Here is a 17,280-nt window from a genome sequence, read left to right on the forward strand (position 1 = left end):
GGTGACACACAGGGGATCCAGTGCTCAGGCAGGGGTGAACCCTGGATGATCCCAGGTTAAACCTTTGGTCTAGCTATGGCCTTAGTTAACAGACGAAAGCAGGAATATAGTTGAAAAATGTTGGATTGTAAGACAATATTTAGTTAAATGATTTTTTATTCCTACTAATAAGAAGTGATGGAAGGAGAAATGTGGACTTTGGACACCAGATTTAATGGGTTCTTCTTAGGTCAGATTAGTTTGGAGCATCTGGCAAATGTCCCCCAAATCTATCCAGTTTAAGAGGCCTTATTCCAAATTGGATACTGGAGGGTATAATATACTACTTTATGCTATGTGATTAATTTGTTTATTCAGATCTTTGAAGATATAAGATTGACCCCACAGGTGTAGTTCCTTGTGTAGGAAGGAATCTTCCTAGGGCTTGAATGGGCCTCCAAGAAGGAGAGGAATGGCTGGAAATGTATATGCACACACCATTCTTTTTTCAAAGAATGGCTGGTGCTCTGAATCAGACATATGCCTGCACACATGTAGCCAAGGGCAATTCAGGGGGGAAATTTTGAAGCCATGGGAAGAAACGTTTGGTGTTTTTTTCAGAAAAAAACTGAAATTTTCAGAAAAAATGAAAAAAATGCAATATTAGCATTTTTTAAAAATTGAAAGTGACTTTTTTACTTTAGAAACCTAAAATGTAATTATGTACTAGTTGGTTTGGCATAAAATTATCACATTTGGTTTATTAAAAGCACAGTGTATTCAAACAATTACTACAAATTGAATTTACTTTTTTAAATTTTTACCTTTTTTTGTAACAAATGGAGCTGCAAGTTCCTTGAACTGTAAGGAACCTCTTTGGTTTTGCCAGTTTATGAGGAGCAGGCAAAAAACAATAAAAAAACTCAAAAGAAACCATCAGCATTAGTAACAAAGAACATTATTTATGTCTCCGTTAGTCCTCCACAGTGTCAAGCAGACATAAAGCACCCATTCCCATAAAAAGAACTGAGAAAAAGGGGGAACCAAGATTCAATGAATATGCATGAAATTTAATCAGACTCATTTTCTGAGCTATAGCGATCACTATCAGTTTCAGTCTCAGTTTGCAACCTAGGACTTGCTTGTCCTCGGTGCACAGAAATTGTAATAACCTGATACTTTACGTAGTTTTTAGAAATCATTTCAAGAAGTAAATATATGAACACCTTGTCTTAAACATTTTATTCATCTTTCTAAAATAGAACATTCCATAATCCATTTTTCTTCATTTCCCCCCAATTTTTCAGAAAAAACAAAACAAAAAAAGGCTTTAGAAAAAAATGGGGAGAAGTCCCCCCCCCCAATTTTTCTGGGTTTTTTCCAGGCCTTCACATCTGTAGGCTTACTTGATACAAGCAAAAAAACCTCCTCAAGGCAAAAGAAGGGGAGCTGCATATATTATTATCAATATTTGAATTTCACTTGTGGCATTCTTATTGGCTTAGACACTATGCTGACATAAATTTTATTAGACTTAGATAAGCGATCCCCCTCCCGAGTGTGAACATGGTAGTACTAGTAAAACTGTCTTACTCAATACTATTTCATACAGAGTTTTCTAGTTTGTGACAAGAGAATTCATTTTTCGTCTTTTAACTATATCCAAAATGACATTGGAATAATAATAGTGTATTAGATACAACCCTTTATTTTTTTTGAATGTGTTATAGATATTATGTTCCTGTTCATGTCCATCAGCAGTTGGCACATTATAGCCATCCAGATGTTTTGGCCTTCATCTCACATCTAGCCAGCATTGCCAATTGTGAGGAATGATGGAGTTGTAGACCAAAACATATGGAGATCCACACATTGTCCACTGCTGGTATACATGAATGTGTGAAGTTATAAAAAGAAGGGTAAGAAACAGTATTTTAAAATAATGTTGTCACAATATCAGCAGGTGAAAAACAACAGGGTTTTGTTTTGTATTTTTTGGTTGGTACGTTTGCACAAGCAGTTTGCACAAGCAGTTGCATATTACTCTTGTGCAACTGAGTTCCATAATGGGTTGTGCAACATGTAGTCCATTGTCTTTGCCAGAACAGATTAGCGTAGCCAGGAGTAGGTTTTCTTACCTGTTTATTTATATCAATGTGATGCTAATCAAGTTACATAGCAAGGGCTATACAAAAAATGCCAATGTTACAAAATCCTTACACTGCAACAGCCTTTTGAGACTATATCATGTTATTTTTATGGATACGTGTTAGATAATGACTACTAGTCATTCATTTCAGTAAGAAACCTCCAACAAATGTTGTTGCAAAGTACTGTTGCTTAGATACTACAGAGAAGAACTCTTTTTCTGGTTCTATCTTTATCAACTACATGGTTTAAAAGCTGCATTCACCTCCGTATGGAACACAGAATATAACCATTGAGCTCTCTTTATCACTGTACATTGACAACACAATGACCATGGGAGAACTAAATCTGAAAGGCAGAAGAAATTAGTTGTAATGTCATAAAGGTATAAACTGTGCAATAAGTGGGGGTGGGGTGGGGAATAACTTCAAATGTTATCAACTGCTAGCTGTTGATTTTTTTTTCTTAAAAAATGAGAGATAGATAGATAGATTCATGCAATATGTTTCTGAGTGCTTTAGGCAGTGCCCATATTGCCTATTTTAAAATGTGCCAGAATTATTAGGCACTGCTTTAGCACAGTATCTCAGAAGGCACTTTCGTTCTCTAGAAGCTCATGCTGCTTCAAATGCCTTACCTCGCATATAAATGTGACAGCATGATCACATACATTGAGTCATCAGTGCAGCTTTAATATATATATATATATATATATTAAAATTGCCTGCTGTGAACCTTTTTTCTCTCCTTCACTCTCTCTTTAAAAAAACCAAAACCAAATTAGGATGTACTTAAAAATGTGGATGATTATAAAAAGACATTCCAGGAGATCCACAGAGCTCGATCTGTCAATGGAGTCCCTGTTCCACCAGAGCAGCTAGATGATATGGCAGAGAGGTAAGTCTGATTTCATGCTTAAATGCAGTAGTGATGAAAGGATCTGTTTGCTTCATGTTCTTTTTCAGTTAAAATCAGTGTCTGTTACATTTCAAAGGGGCTTCGAATAGCTTTGGAAACAACGAGTGTTCCATGTTAGAATTACCTATTCTGGTAACTGAAATGATTGAAAAGAGCTTAAATTAAATGAGCTATGGATCTTTTTGTGGGGGTCAGGGGATTAAGGCTGGTTGCTTGTTGCTACTTAGCACTAAGAGGAACATTATGTAACAACACCTTTGGGATGTTTATGAGAAAAGTGAGAAAGGGATCACTTGTTAATAAAAATAATTAAGATTGGAATTCTAAGAAAGCAAGGTCTGAATTAAATGGGAGTTACTTCTGTATAAACATGTTTAAGACTGAGCAATAAGGCACATCTTCCTTTACTTTATAAACAATTGTTTGGCTGTTAGAGAACAATCTACAGGATAATGACAATGCAAAATTAAATATGCATTCAGGCTTTGCATTTGTAGCATGAAAACATAATTTTCTGCTTATTGAATGTTTCATTGTTTAACTATAGTGTGATTCATGCCTAGGTTTAATTTTGTTGCTTCTACATCGGAGCTCCATCTGCTGAAAATGGAGTTCTTGGAACTGAAGTACCGTCTGCTATCACTCTTGGTCCTTGCAGAATCAAAATTAAAATCATGGATTATCAAGTATGGAAGAAGAGAGTCTGTTGAACTACTCCTTCAAAACTATATGGTAAGTTTATCATACTTTTGTTTCTGAATGCATCATTATACATCACAAATCAGCTAGTTGATTTCAATATCAGCCTTCCTCAACATGGTGCTCTCCAGATGTGTTGGACGGGGAATTGCTTGGTAATGGTGGGAGTTGCAGTCCAAAACATCTGGACAGCACCAGGTTAGGGAATGCTGTTCTATATCTTCTCTCTCTCTCTCTCTCTCTCTCTCTTAAATCACTCTTGCTACTTGGTTAATTTACTTTACACAGAAAGAAATTACAAGGAGATGGATGGAGAGAAAGCCTCCCACATCTTGATGAGTCAAGGGACACCCTCTGTCACATTCCTCATGTTTGTATCATGCAGGCAAGGGATGCTAGGTTGAAGAATACATTGCAAAATGCCAAATGTATTAAATATATGTTCCTTTTACTAAGCAACCATTGACTTTGTTCTCCAGCGATTAGGTGGTTACTCATCATGTTTAGCTTATTCAAAATTTTGTTTAATTCAGTCTGTAATTTTGATCAACTTTTGATTCAGAAATAAATGATGGGCTAGTGGCTCAGTGATAGAAGAGCACAGGCGTTGCGCACAGGTTCAATCACTGGCATGTCCAAGTGGGCTTGGGAAAGACGTCTGATTTAAACCATGTTATGGATGCATGAGAATTCTGTTTTGGAGTGAATTCTCAATGGATTTTACTGGTTTGGGTCTGGCAGATTTTGTTCCATTTCTTTGTAGCAAGTTGATCCAATGCACAGATTTTTGAATTTTTTTTGTTATGGCAGCAGTTTGTGTAAATGAGATCATAAATGGGATGTCCCATGATTTGCGCAGATTAGATTGGGTTTTTTTTTCCCCCAGGAGTCCTGTGCAAATTCACCTGCCATGTAGTCTGGCAGAGGATTATTCTCTTCTTGTAAATATCCTTTCAGTTTCATCCTCTCCATACTACTTTATTTAGCCCAGCAAGTTACCACCTTCTGTACTAGCCATGCTGGGCTAAATGAAGTTGTATCTGGAGAGGATGAAACTGACAAGGATATTTACAAGATGGGACTATACCTCTGCAGGGGCTATGTAGTGGGCAAGCAGACTTGCACAAGGCTGCACTGGTATAAAACCTGGGGCGGGGGAATTACGTTCCCCCCCCCCAAAGTTCTCATTTGGGCAAATCACTGGACTCAAAAATGGGGGGAGGGGCAACAATCCTATTTACATAAATTCCCAGTCATGAGGGGGGAAAGACTTGTTCGCAAAAAATATAAACATTTCCCTAATCTTTTTTTTTAAAAAAAAAAAAAAATCTGCTACAGTCCATCACCAGTTACTGGAATGGAAACACTGTGAAATCCTTTCAGGTTTAAATGGAATTCCCAGCATCGCACATCACTAAACCACACAGAGCTGCTGCCAATCAGTGCAGAAAAGATTAAGCTAGGTCTGACTAAGTACAAAGTAGCAACATGGTGACTGTCCACAAATTGGGTGGCATCCAGACTAAGTTAGTTGAGTTTTGGTCTCATTGATTTTAATTGAACTAAATTCAACTGCAAATCTATACACACTTACTTGGTAGTAGGTGTAATTAATTCTGTGGGACGTCATAGGATTTCATTGGTAGTCTGGATCCAGCGAATTGGAATTCTTTAAATTTGTGATCCAGTTATAAAAGTCTGATATTTTCTCTCCTACAGCAATGCATCCCTGCATTTTCCCCTTCTGTGACTGGAATGAATGCAATATTAATATAATGTTCTCTTTCAAAATAGCTCAACTTCCAAGTCTGTCTTGTTGATTTTATAGAACTATGAGCATTTCCAACATGAACGGGTATTGTGGGAGAACCTTGGCTTATTGTTTATGAACAATGTGCTTGTGCAAATTGACCAAATGCTTCCACAGCAAGTGGAGCCGGCTACTCAGACCACAGTCCTGCTTGTGGTTTGTTTAACATTATGTGTGAATTGGGAACTCTGGCTTGACTCTTCCCCAACAAGCCAGAGTCATAAGCCTACAACAAACCATGACTTATCAATAAGGAACTCTGGCTTGTTGTTATGTCCAAATCAGGCCTTCAAGTTTGCAATCACAGGCCCCATTCAGAAGACACCTTAAACCATGGCTTTAACCATGGTGGTTAAGCCAGAAAGCCAGGCTGTGTTCAGAAGACACCTTAAACCATGGCTTTAACCATGGTGAATAAAGCAAAAAGCCACATGACCAGTCCGGGATAAATAGCTGGTGTAGACATGCCCACTCACTTCAGGATTTCAGGAAGGAACTTTTCTAACCCTATCTGGAGATGCTGGGGATTGAACCTGGAACTGACTGCATGCAAAGCAAGTGCTCAACCACCTTCCTCAATGTTGATATTGAATGTTGATGTGACCCCTCTCTGTGTATCTGTGAGATGCAGGACAGTTGCTCCCAGTGCTTCTCTTTTAAAAGGGCCTGAGTCAGAAAATATGCAGGCATTATTATTATTATTATTATTATTATTATTATTATTATTATTATTATTATTTATATAGCACCATCAATGTACATGGTGCTGTACAGAAGTGAAACAATCTGTTTTGTGTTTCCTGAATCCCCTTGCATAAAGATATGAAATGTTACTTGCTGACTGATACCTTTTTCCAGTCTATTAATACTTTGTACTGCTCTGTAACTAAAAGTAATGAATAAAAAAGAATGATAAGAAAACTGTGACTACCAAATAACTTCATAGTTGAAATATTGTACACAATTTAATACATTTAGCAAAAATAAAAATATATGGAAAGCAAAATAGTTTAGAAAGTAGCTTTCTTTTGCCCATTATTAAGCTGTCAAAAACATCTTTCATCTTAAAAAAAAAGTCCTAAAAACACATGGTGAATGAGAAACTGAATTATTGAAATATTTTTGTCCCCTTAAGTGTATTTTGCTATGTATATATTAAAAAATCAGATATGGATTGTTACGGCAACAATGTGGCTATTACCAAACTGAAACATATCTGTGCTAGGAAAGTAATGGTGAAAGACTCCAAACTATGTATATTCTATCAGAATCCTCAGTTACTTTTGCAGATTTTGCCCAGTACCCTGAAGTGAAAAGATGTTCCCCTGTTTTTATAGCGGTCATACATTTGGGTAAATGCTAGAGTGTATCATGGATTGATTTGAAAACTGCTTTTATTTTCAATTTGACTGGTGTCAATATGGCTTGGCAGCACTCGAGAGTGAGTTTATGAAATCTGTCCCTTCAGTTGTGCTTCCTCTTTTCCATTGTTTCAGATATCCCAGTCTCAGGTATCCTTGCTTTTAGGAACTAAAACAAATGTTGTTGTTGTTGTTGCTGCTGCTGCTGCTGCTGTTCTTTATTATTTATTCCTTCACGTGGAAGGAAATGGCTTGCTCCATTCTTCAGTGCAACATGTCAATAACACCAGAACAACTGACTAATGTGGCCTAAAAGCTTTTGTAGGATGGTACATCTGTCACCTCCCCTCCCCATTATTCTCTGTTTCCACCAATTTCTGGACTACACAGTAGATCTGTGTTTTTAATGCTGTACAGTTTCAGACGATGCAGACAGTTTCTGTTGTAATGGTGCCAGTTGTTGCTTCTTTACAAACTTGTGTTCTATGTCAGCTCATGACTCTAATACAACACCATAGTTTATAAAATTATGCAACTGTTTCATTAGCTGCTGAACCTTAATCTTAACTTACTTACATCCTAAAAAACAGGTCATAGGATCACACCTATCCAGCAAAGAAAAGCATTTTAGTCCCATTGATGCAATGGATTCTTAACCCCTCTCCCTTTAAAATGGGGGTTGGGGTTGGTGGTGGTGGGGTTAAATGTATTTAACTTTTGTTGGATCATGTTTGTGTATGGCAGGAGTAGAGCACTTGTGTTGCATGCAGAAGGTCCCAAGTTCTAACCTTAGAAACTACTGGTAGGGCTAGGAAAAACCCATTTGAATTCCTAGAGAGCTATTGCCAGTCAGTGCAGACAGTACTGAGTTAGATGAATTAGTGGACTCAGTATAAGTTGGGGCATGTCTATACCTAGGAGTGTAGATGGAGGGAGGGGGACGATCCCAGACTTACCTGCTTCTGGGATCATCCCTGGATGTCTAAACGGAAGCCCAACATCACAGAAGGGAAAAGGGACATCACTCCTTTGCGCCTGCCTTTTTTATATATAAAAAGGCAGGAGCTGGAGCACACCAGTGAAATAGTAAGTAAGTGTAAAAAAAAAGCCCTGACCCTGCTCCCCATCAATGTCCCTGGACTCCCCCAGGCCCAGCTCCTTCCCTCTGCTGACCCCTGCTACTCACAGGGAGGAGGGAAGAAGCTGGGATGGGTGCCCTTCCCACCTGTGGTCCTTGAGATTGTCCTGGGACTGTGGGAAAAACTGGGGGGAAAGTGGTTCCAGAAATCCTGGGGAAATGGAGGATCATTCCTGCCTGTTCCCGGGATCCCATGTGCATCATGTGGATTCACTGGGATGATCCAGGGATGATCCCCATAAAAAAACATGGTGTAGACATGCCCATAGCCTCATAGGTTCATTTATAGCATCTTCATGGCAACCCTATCTACAATGAGTTACCTTTCTTGTAAGTAATACATTTGTCAGTGCCCAAGGTTTGCTGAAATATTCCATTAATATTCTCTCCACATAATGTACTTCATGATTGTTGATAACATTCAGAGGCATTTCCACAAGCTTACAGAGAAGGGAAAACTCTTAACATACATGGTAATGTAGAAAACAGCTATGTGTTTCCATAAATTTTATTGTTGATATCATCCACAATTTCTTTTCCTTTCCTTTTCAGACTGTTATAGAAAACAACAAATTTTTTGATCAGTATGAAGTTACATATCAGATCTTGAAAAAGGCAGCTGAGATGTATGCCAAAGCTAATGGCTCATGTAAGTAGTGATGCATTTGTTCGGCATTGCTTTTAAGTGCTGTCAGATTCCATTTTTATTGTGTGATCAGGCTGAACTGTTGCTAAGCAATTAGGAAATTGACAAAATGAGAGTCCATGTATGTTAGTGCAGAGGGCATGAACAACAAGATGAAGATTTTTAAGGATAATGCTCATTGCTAACAGTAGGCAGTCTTTGGTTGTGCATACTGCATTGAAAGCAAGGAATATCTACCCATAACGAAGGAGTCTGTTGGCAGACTTATTTTTAATCAAATTAAATAAAAATATTTCAAATTTACAGATTGCATCAGTATTGATTTCAGGTTCCAGTAACATGCATGTAATTAACACTTTCTAAATGGAACTTGATGTAGTTTTTTGTTTCCGTGTGTGTGTGTGTGTGTGTGTTATGCTACTAAATCCATGGGTTATATAAGATATAAAAATGAACAAATGTATTTTGAAATTACTTACATATTTTATTGTTTTGAAAAATTACTTGGCTTTTAGCCTTAAAATTGCTTAGATAGTACAGAATGTTGGTTTTCCTCTGTGCATAATTTTCAATGATATAAAAACTAGACTTTAGGCAAGCCCCTGTCATTCAACCTCAATTCCATATTTTTGATTTGGTTTGGAATGATATTACTGACCAGTCTGGGATGTTCCATGTAAAAGTTATTGACATAATGTATGTGAAGCTCTTTTTGCACTCAAAAATACTTTTTCTTCTTCATTATTATTATTATTATTATTATTATTATTATTATTATTATTATTATTTCTGTACAACATTTAAAGACAATATGGCCCTCTGAAAGTGGCTCGCATAACATAACTATAATAAAAACATACAAAGATGTAAATATAAAATACAAAAGCGTGCTATCTATAATAAACAGTAAAACAAGCAGCAACAGTTTAAAATATTGCCATTTTAAAAACCTCAGCCAGTTTTAAATTCACCAGTAAAAGTGGATGTAAGTATCCAGTTCTTCAAAACATATGCAAAAACACACAAGGAGGGGATAGATGAATTTCTCATGTCAGGGAGTTCCACAGTAATGGGGTCATTACTGAAAAGAGCTTGTCTTTTGTACCCAGAAGTCTCATTGAGCTCACGAGAGACGAGGGCCTCAGTGGCTGATATTAATAGCCATACAGGGTCGTATGAGTTCAGGTAGTCCTTCAGGTTGTTTCAAACCAGCACTGTGAATTGGACTCAAATGTAGCCCCAAGTAAAATGCATTTTAATAGTCCAGTCTGGATATAACTAGTGAATGGATAATCGTGGCAATGCCTGTTTTTATCAGATAGGGGCAGCTGACAAATCAGCCAGAGCTGATAAATGTCACTCCTGGCCACAAAGGTCCCCTGCCCTCCATAGATAGTGATGAGATCCTCCAAGCTGTACACCTGATTCCCTTAGGGGAAGTGCAACCCCATCCAACATCAATTGCACATTGTATCCAGATTGACAGATTTCTCTACCCACAGTACCTCCATTTTATCTGGATTAAGCCTCATCTTTCTCATCCAACCCATAGTTAACCTACAATTAGTTCTTAGTTAACTGTGAGTTATTTAACCCACAAATAATCCATATCGCCTGTGTTTGCATGTCATGAAACAACTTCCAATCAGGCTGATCAAAGGTTGATTATGTAAAGCAACAACGATACATACCAGGCACGTGACCAGGCAAATGATTTGGCACCGTTATGTGTGAACAGGCCCGTTGTTTCCTCTTTTAGGATGGTGCTTGGCGTTTGAAGTTTTTATAAGTATCTGTTTTCTTAATTTTTTAAAATGTAATTAATTAATCAGGGCACATGTTTTGTCAATCAAAACTTTTAAAATTGATTGATTGATCTAACGCATTATTTTATTAAAGATTGCTATTATTATTATTATTATTATTATTATTATTTTGGGATAATCATTTCAGTTGGGTCAAGATCTTTGTTAAAGGCCACTTCTGTATTTCAGCGGAGGAAATAGAGAGTGTTACAAGATTCATGAATGAGACAACGACACAGTGGAGGCATTTGTCAGTAGAGGTGAGAAGTGTGAGGAGCATGTTAGAAGAAGTCATTTCTAACTGGGACAGATATAGCAGCACAGTGGCTAGTCTGCAGGCCTGGCTGGAAGATGCCGAAAAAATGCTGAATCAGCCTGAACATGCCAAAAAGGTACGGTACACTCTTTATAAAATACTACAGTAGCCTTTTCTATGTTCAAAGAACATTATGCATAGCAGCAGTAGACACATGTGAACCTACATTCATCTACTCACCTAACAAATGGTTAGCTCTGTTGGCTTTAATGGCATCAATTACCAATTGGATAGCAAAAACAGGAGCAGTCCATTTACTAACACCCCTAACAGGTGATTAGGATTCTCAAAACTGACAGCTCCAACTAATCATTAGGTGTTGCATGTATAGTCTCAATCCAGCAGCGGGAGCCACTCAGGCAGTACACTTTTGTTCATGAGGACTAGTGCAACAAAAACTGCTTTTATTTATTATTTATTTATTATTATTTATTTATTAATTACATTTCTATACCGCCCAATAGCCAGAGCTCTCTGGGTGGTTTTGTGTGTGTGTGCATTGCCCATGCTACAGCAGATCAAAAGGGTATAGTTGTCTAGCTGATAGATAAGAACAGAAGAAGGAAGAAGAACAAAACTTGGATTGTTTCATGATGAGCAAACCTGGAAAGTCTGGGTTGTTTATGGGTTAAACAACCAGAGTTAACCCAATTAAAAACCATGGGTTAAATAACCCAGGAATTGCCACCATTACATGTGAACCAGATTGTTTTACAGCTGAAGAGTTAGAAAATGTTGACTGCATCAACACAAAATATCAGGATAACAATTTTAATTATTTTTAATTTCTCAATTAATCTTCACAAGAATAAACCTGTTCATCTTCTGTGCTTTGACCATAGAGTACTTTATAAATGACTTTGTACTTTAAATATATAATATTTTGATACACTAAAATGTATGCCTATCAAACAACTTAAATGTAAATCCTTCATCTTTGTAAGAAGCCTGGGTTCAGAATATAGACAGAAATAGATAACAGAAATGTTTCATGTTTACATAAGGCTATCAATGATGACTATTTATAGTTGGTTGTATGTTACCTCCAGTATCAGAGACAGTATGCCTTTCAATATTATTTGCTGGTGAACACAAATGGGAGGATCTTATAGCACTCATATACTGTTTGTGCATTTCCTAGAAACATCAGGTTGGCCACTGTGCTAGACTAGATAGACCTTAGTCTAATCCAGCATAGCTGTTCTAGCTATGATGTTAGAGCTGAAAAGCATAGGGGACAGAATAGAACCCACAGGCTAAAGGCTATGGGATAAAGCAAAAGTCACACAGCATCACCGGAATGCCCAGCCAGGAAAGACCAGAGCCAGCGTAACACAAAGCCTCCCAGTTGACTGAGAATGATGTCATAGGCCGTTTCTACATCTGCCTTTCCCCCCTGGATCATCCCGTGATCATTCCCTGTGCATGCAAATGACACACAGGGGATCCCTGGAGCAGGCAGGGATGATCCCTCCATTTTCCTGGGATAATCTTTAGGTGTGGAAAGGGCCATAGTTGCTGGTCTGAAGAAGGCTTTTGAGGAACCCAGGAGAACCAACAGGGCTGGATGCCTTCTGTCCATTCCCCAGTCTAAATCACTGCAGCCGCTTATTTATATTTTATAGTTGCCTGCTTGGTCTAATTAGTTGTTCTCTGTTTTAAAAACAAGGAAGTTAGTTTTAATTAGAAACTTGTTATGAATATTCTAAGTAGAAGCTTAATTAAATGAAAATAAAAAGGTAAGAGATCAGTGACTTAAATCGTCGTCGTATTTTCCTCTCTGAAAAATTCATGGCAAACTTTTCACAGAATATAGAGAACAGACTGAGCATTTCCAGCTTAAGCATCAGGAGAAATAAGGAGGGAGTAGTGTATGCACACATAGGTGAAACTTTAATGTGGCGTGACTTGTTTATATTTACAACTTATTTAGTAACAGTAGTTACGTTCTTTCTAGGATTTCTTCCGGCATTTACCGCAATGGATACAGCAGCATACTGCTATGAATGACGCTGGTAATTTTCTAATTGAAACATGTGATGAGACCGTTTCCAGAGATTTAAAGCAGCAGCTGCTATTGCTGAATGGACGATGGAGAGAGTTATTTATGCAAGTTAAACAAGTATGTCCTTGGTGGTATTTCTCCCACTATTATTAACCATTGGCACCTAACAAGGCATATATATGATTAATTTATTTTCCTAATCAATATAAAGATGTTTATATTACTTATGATACTTTCAGTGCAAAATATATCTTTTAAGAGAACATTAAAATAAAGTTATACTTTTATTCCTGAAATATTCTGTGTTCTATTGAAGCTCCATTTTATCTACTTTCATAGTATGCTCGGGCTGATGAATTAGACAAAATGAGGAAGGAATATTTGGATGGTGTTGCTTCTTTGTCTGCTTTCACTGATGAAGCAAGGAGGAAAATCCATGTACCTTTAGAAGTGTCCTTTCTAAATGTAAAGATGTTCGTCCAAGAACTAGAGGCAAGTTTCTTTTCTTTCCAGAACAGAAAAATCTTTATAAATGTGCGATGGAGGCTGGTGTATAACTAATTTACAAAACTGTTACATCCTAATGTCCTGTACTGTTCTGCCTGTTGTGTCATTCCTGTTCCCACTGGTAGTGGCAGGATGCTCTTGAACTGGCCATAGCTTTCTTTAAGTGGTGTGTGAGTTTTCCTGCTGTGGTATTTTCTTTGCTTGCAAATATGTTTGTTCTTGTCTCTGGCTTGCATGATAACCAGTGTTTTCCAATGCCAATTAGGTAAAAGAGGTTTGCACTCAGCAAACAAGTTCCATATCTATTATGAGAAAAGTGTTCCATATCTATTATATTTTCTGAGAAGTCATCTTCACAAAAACGTTGCATAAGAATGCCTTAGATAGACCTCGAAGTCATGTAATTATGAAAGCAAGTCAATTGATGCAAATGAAGGGGAAGGAAGCTACCTTTATTAATGGTTGGACCTGGCCCCCCCCCCCCCGTCTTGACGGCCACGGGTCTGCACCCCGAGGCCCTGGGATCCTGAATTGGCGCTTTTTCACAGCATCTGCATGGGAAGGAGCGCCATATCGGAGTTGCCACTGCTGCCACTGGCAGAACCAAGGCAAGGGGAGGAACAAGGCAGCCGGCTCACCTCCCTCTGAGCTTGCTCTGGCTGCCCCATTCCTCTCTCTATTATTATTATTATTATTTATTTATATAGCACCATCAATGTACATGGTGCTGTACAGATAACACAGTAAATAGCAAGACCCTGCCGCATAGGCTTACAATCTAATAAAGTTGTAGTAAACAATAAAGAGGGAAGGAGAATGCGAACAGGCACAGGGAAGTGTAAACAGGCACCGGGTAGGGTGAAGCTAAACAGTATAGAGTCAGAACAAACTCAATATTTGAAGGCTATAGGGAAAAGAAAAGTTTTTAGCTGAGTTTTAAAAGCAGTGATTGAGTTTGTAGTTCTCAAGTGTTCTGGAAGAGTGTTCCAGGCGTAAGGAGCAGCAGAAGAAAAATGACGAAGCCGAGTAAGGGAAGTGGAGGTCCTTGGGCAGGCGAGAAGCATGGCATCAGAGGAGCGGAGAGCACAAGCGGGGCGATAGTGTGAGATGAGAGAGGAGAGATAGGCAGGAGCTAGACCGTGAAGAGCTTTGAAGGTCAGCAGGAGAAGTTTATATTGGATTCTGGAGTGAGTTGGAAGCCAATGAAGAGATTTCAGAAGTGGAGTAACATGGTCAGAGCGGCGGGCCAAGAAGATGTTTTTATTTTTAATCTTTAGATGCGAAGGTTTGCATCTAAAGATTAAAAATAAAAAATGGGAGGGGGGAGGAACGGGGCAGCCAACGCGAGCTCAGAGGGAAGAGAGCCGGCTGCCCTGTTTCTCCCTGCTCCCCAGTGCTTGTCCTGGCAGTGGCGGCAGCCTCCCTGCTGCCCCTTTCTTCTCCTCCCACCCACCCCCATTTTTTTTAAAAAAATATTTATTTATTTATTTGCAGTGTGGAGGCTGGAGCTCCCTGTCTGCCCCCTTCCAACACCCCCTTTAATTCCCCCCCCTTAAAATGGCTCCACAGAGGCACAGAGCCTCTGTCCAAGCTAAAAAAGTCAGGGTAAGTACCCAACTTTTTTAGTACGGAGCTTTGGGGCTTTGCCCCTGGATCACTTTGGAGTGACGGCTGCGTCACGTAGATCACCTGCAGCCACTCCGAAGCTACCCTGGGGTAAAGTGCCCATGTAGACAAGCTCTTAGTTCCTGCAACTAGCAGGAAAAGAACCTCCCATACGAAATGAACATCCATGTCTAGAACATACCTAGTTATTTTTTGAAAAACATGTTTCAGGATATTAAACAAAAAGTGCCTGTGATGGAATCTCAGTATAAGATGGCTACAAGAACAGGACAACTTGTTACAAAAGAAATTCCCCAAGAAGAGGTCAATGAAATGCTTGCAACAATGTCAGGAATCAAAGGGCGGCTCAGCAAGGTAATGTATTCCCCCAAAACACAGGCACATGACTATTCAGCCAATTCAAATGGGAGCCAGTGTGATATAGTGATTAGAGTGTTGGACTGGGACTCAGGAGATCCTGGTTCTAGTTCCCACTCGGGCATAAAGCTCACTGGATTACTTTGGGCCATTCACTGACTCTCAGCCTAACCTACCTTACAGGCTTGTTGTGAGGATAAAATGGAGAGGTGGAGGATCATGTAAGCTGCCTTAGGTTCTTTGAAAGAGGAAAGAAGGTGGGATAGAAATGCAATAATAAATAAATAAAATAAGGCTGGGGCTGATGTGGATTTGTCTAGTGTATGTAATTACTTCAATATCCCTAGAAACCATCACATTGAGCTCTGACTTGGCTCCGTTCAGCCGAGCCATTCCTCTGCCCCTCTGTCCTGTCCCAAACGTACTTCCTGTGAATTCCTAGCATCCCTAGATGCTATAGGCTTGTGCAGCAGCACCCAAAGAGGTCAGAAACTATGGGAATTACATACAGAAACTATGGCTCTGGGGGCTTGTTGAAGCATTAAGGACTAATGGAGGCTGTGATGTGATGCTCATCATGATCCCTCTATGTTTCCAGCAACGAAGTGAATTGTAGTGGGACCAGGTAGTAGAAACTGAATTTACAATTGCCACAATTTGAGTTTTAATTATTTCTGAAGAGCCTTCACAAACATTATTGTGACGAGCCATTTGTCACACCAGGTTTGCAGCCTTTTTAATAAGCTAAAGCATCTGCTAGGTAGACAGAAGCCTTAAATCTTTCAATGGAGCAGCTTATCAAGCTTAGAGCCATTCTATACATTCTTCAGAATGAAGTAGTAGTACAATGAAGTCCACCAGTTTTGATCCTTGTATAATTTTTCTGAAAACCTTGCCTTTCCTGTTCACAGAAAACCCACAAGGACAGAGGATCAGAACGAGTAAACAGAACCGGGGGAGGGGGAGGGATAACAAAAGCATGAAATATTGGGTAAAACAAAAAGTAGGAGAAAAGGGAGCTGGAGGAAGAAAAATAAAGATAGCATCAAGAAGAGAATTGGACAGGAATGACATGGAAGACGAGGCTTGAAGTGAAAGTGTAGGTGAAAAAGTGAGGAGGAAGCTACTGCTGAATAGAAGACAATAGATATTTAATGACTGTATATTCAAGTGAATAATGCTGTATGGAACATGTTACTATTTTAAGACTTTTAGGTTGGTGGTAGCTTTTGCCTGAATAAGAATGCATGGTCACGCCCATTTAATGTTTAAAAATGTACACTGAAGTGAATATATAAAAATGAATACAATAATGCTAGGTAGTTGTATTGTGTTATGTCATTTTGTTATGCCATTTTGATTTAAGAATTGAAATATATGTATATATTACTACTACTTTCAGGTTAATGAGTCCTGCCCAGTTGTACTCTATGAATCTCAACAGCTACTTCCTCACCTTGAAGAATTAGAGAAGCAAATTACAAATTTTTATGAATCTCTTGATAAGGTCAATGAAATTCTTTCTGTCCTAGATCCTGAAGTCCAGCCTGCTGATATTTTTAAACAGCAACATCAGGTATGAAGTTGCTTTATTAGTTTACTAAAGGAGCTTGATACTTTTCTGAAAGCATTAAAATGATGAACTTTTGATCAGATAATCAGTTTCTAGAGGCTCCACTCCAGACAACACCAAGTTCCATTTCTTTGCAATAGATTAAATTTGAGTAAATTCCCATTGATTCAATGTATGGCTGAAGAAAGGGACATAGCTCTGCGGTAGACCACATGTGTAGCATGAAGAATTTCCATCTTCAGTCCCTCGCATCTCACGTTGCAGGCTAGGAAAGACCTAAACCTTGGAGAGCCACACCCAGACAGAGTCAACAGTACTGAGCTAGATGGGCCAATAGTCTGACTTGGTATGGTACTTCATACATTCGTTTTGGCATTCCCCATACTAAAATA

The 17,280-nt window shown here is 38.6% G+C and overlaps 1 protein-coding gene across 1 annotated transcript in view; it reads left to right on the forward strand.

Annotated features, from left to right (window-relative positions):
- The window catches only part of SYNE1 (spectrin repeat containing nuclear envelope protein 1), a 356,826-nt gene that overhangs the window by 78,023 nt on the left and 261,523 nt on the right, over positions 1–17,280 (forward strand). The window contains exons 13-20 of the mRNA XM_063124531.1: positions 2,912–3,024; positions 3,609–3,777; positions 8,606–8,702; positions 10,694–10,896; positions 12,778–12,942; positions 13,165–13,317; positions 15,169–15,312; positions 16,718–16,891. Of these exons, the coding sequence (XP_062980601.1) occupies positions 2,912–3,024; positions 3,609–3,777; positions 8,606–8,702; positions 10,694–10,896; positions 12,778–12,942; positions 13,165–13,317; positions 15,169–15,312; positions 16,718–16,891 (1,218 nt within the window). The remainder of the gene's footprint in view (positions 1–2,911; positions 3,025–3,608; positions 3,778–8,605; positions 8,703–10,693; positions 10,897–12,777; positions 12,943–13,164; positions 13,318–15,168; positions 15,313–16,717; positions 16,892–17,280) is intronic.

This window comes from Elgaria multicarinata, chromosome 4 (genome assembly GCF_023053635.1).
Source record: "Elgaria multicarinata webbii isolate HBS135686 ecotype San Diego chromosome 4, rElgMul1.1.pri, whole genome shotgun sequence".
Lineage (NCBI taxonomy): Eukaryota > Metazoa > Chordata > Lepidosauria > Squamata > Anguidae > Elgaria > Elgaria multicarinata.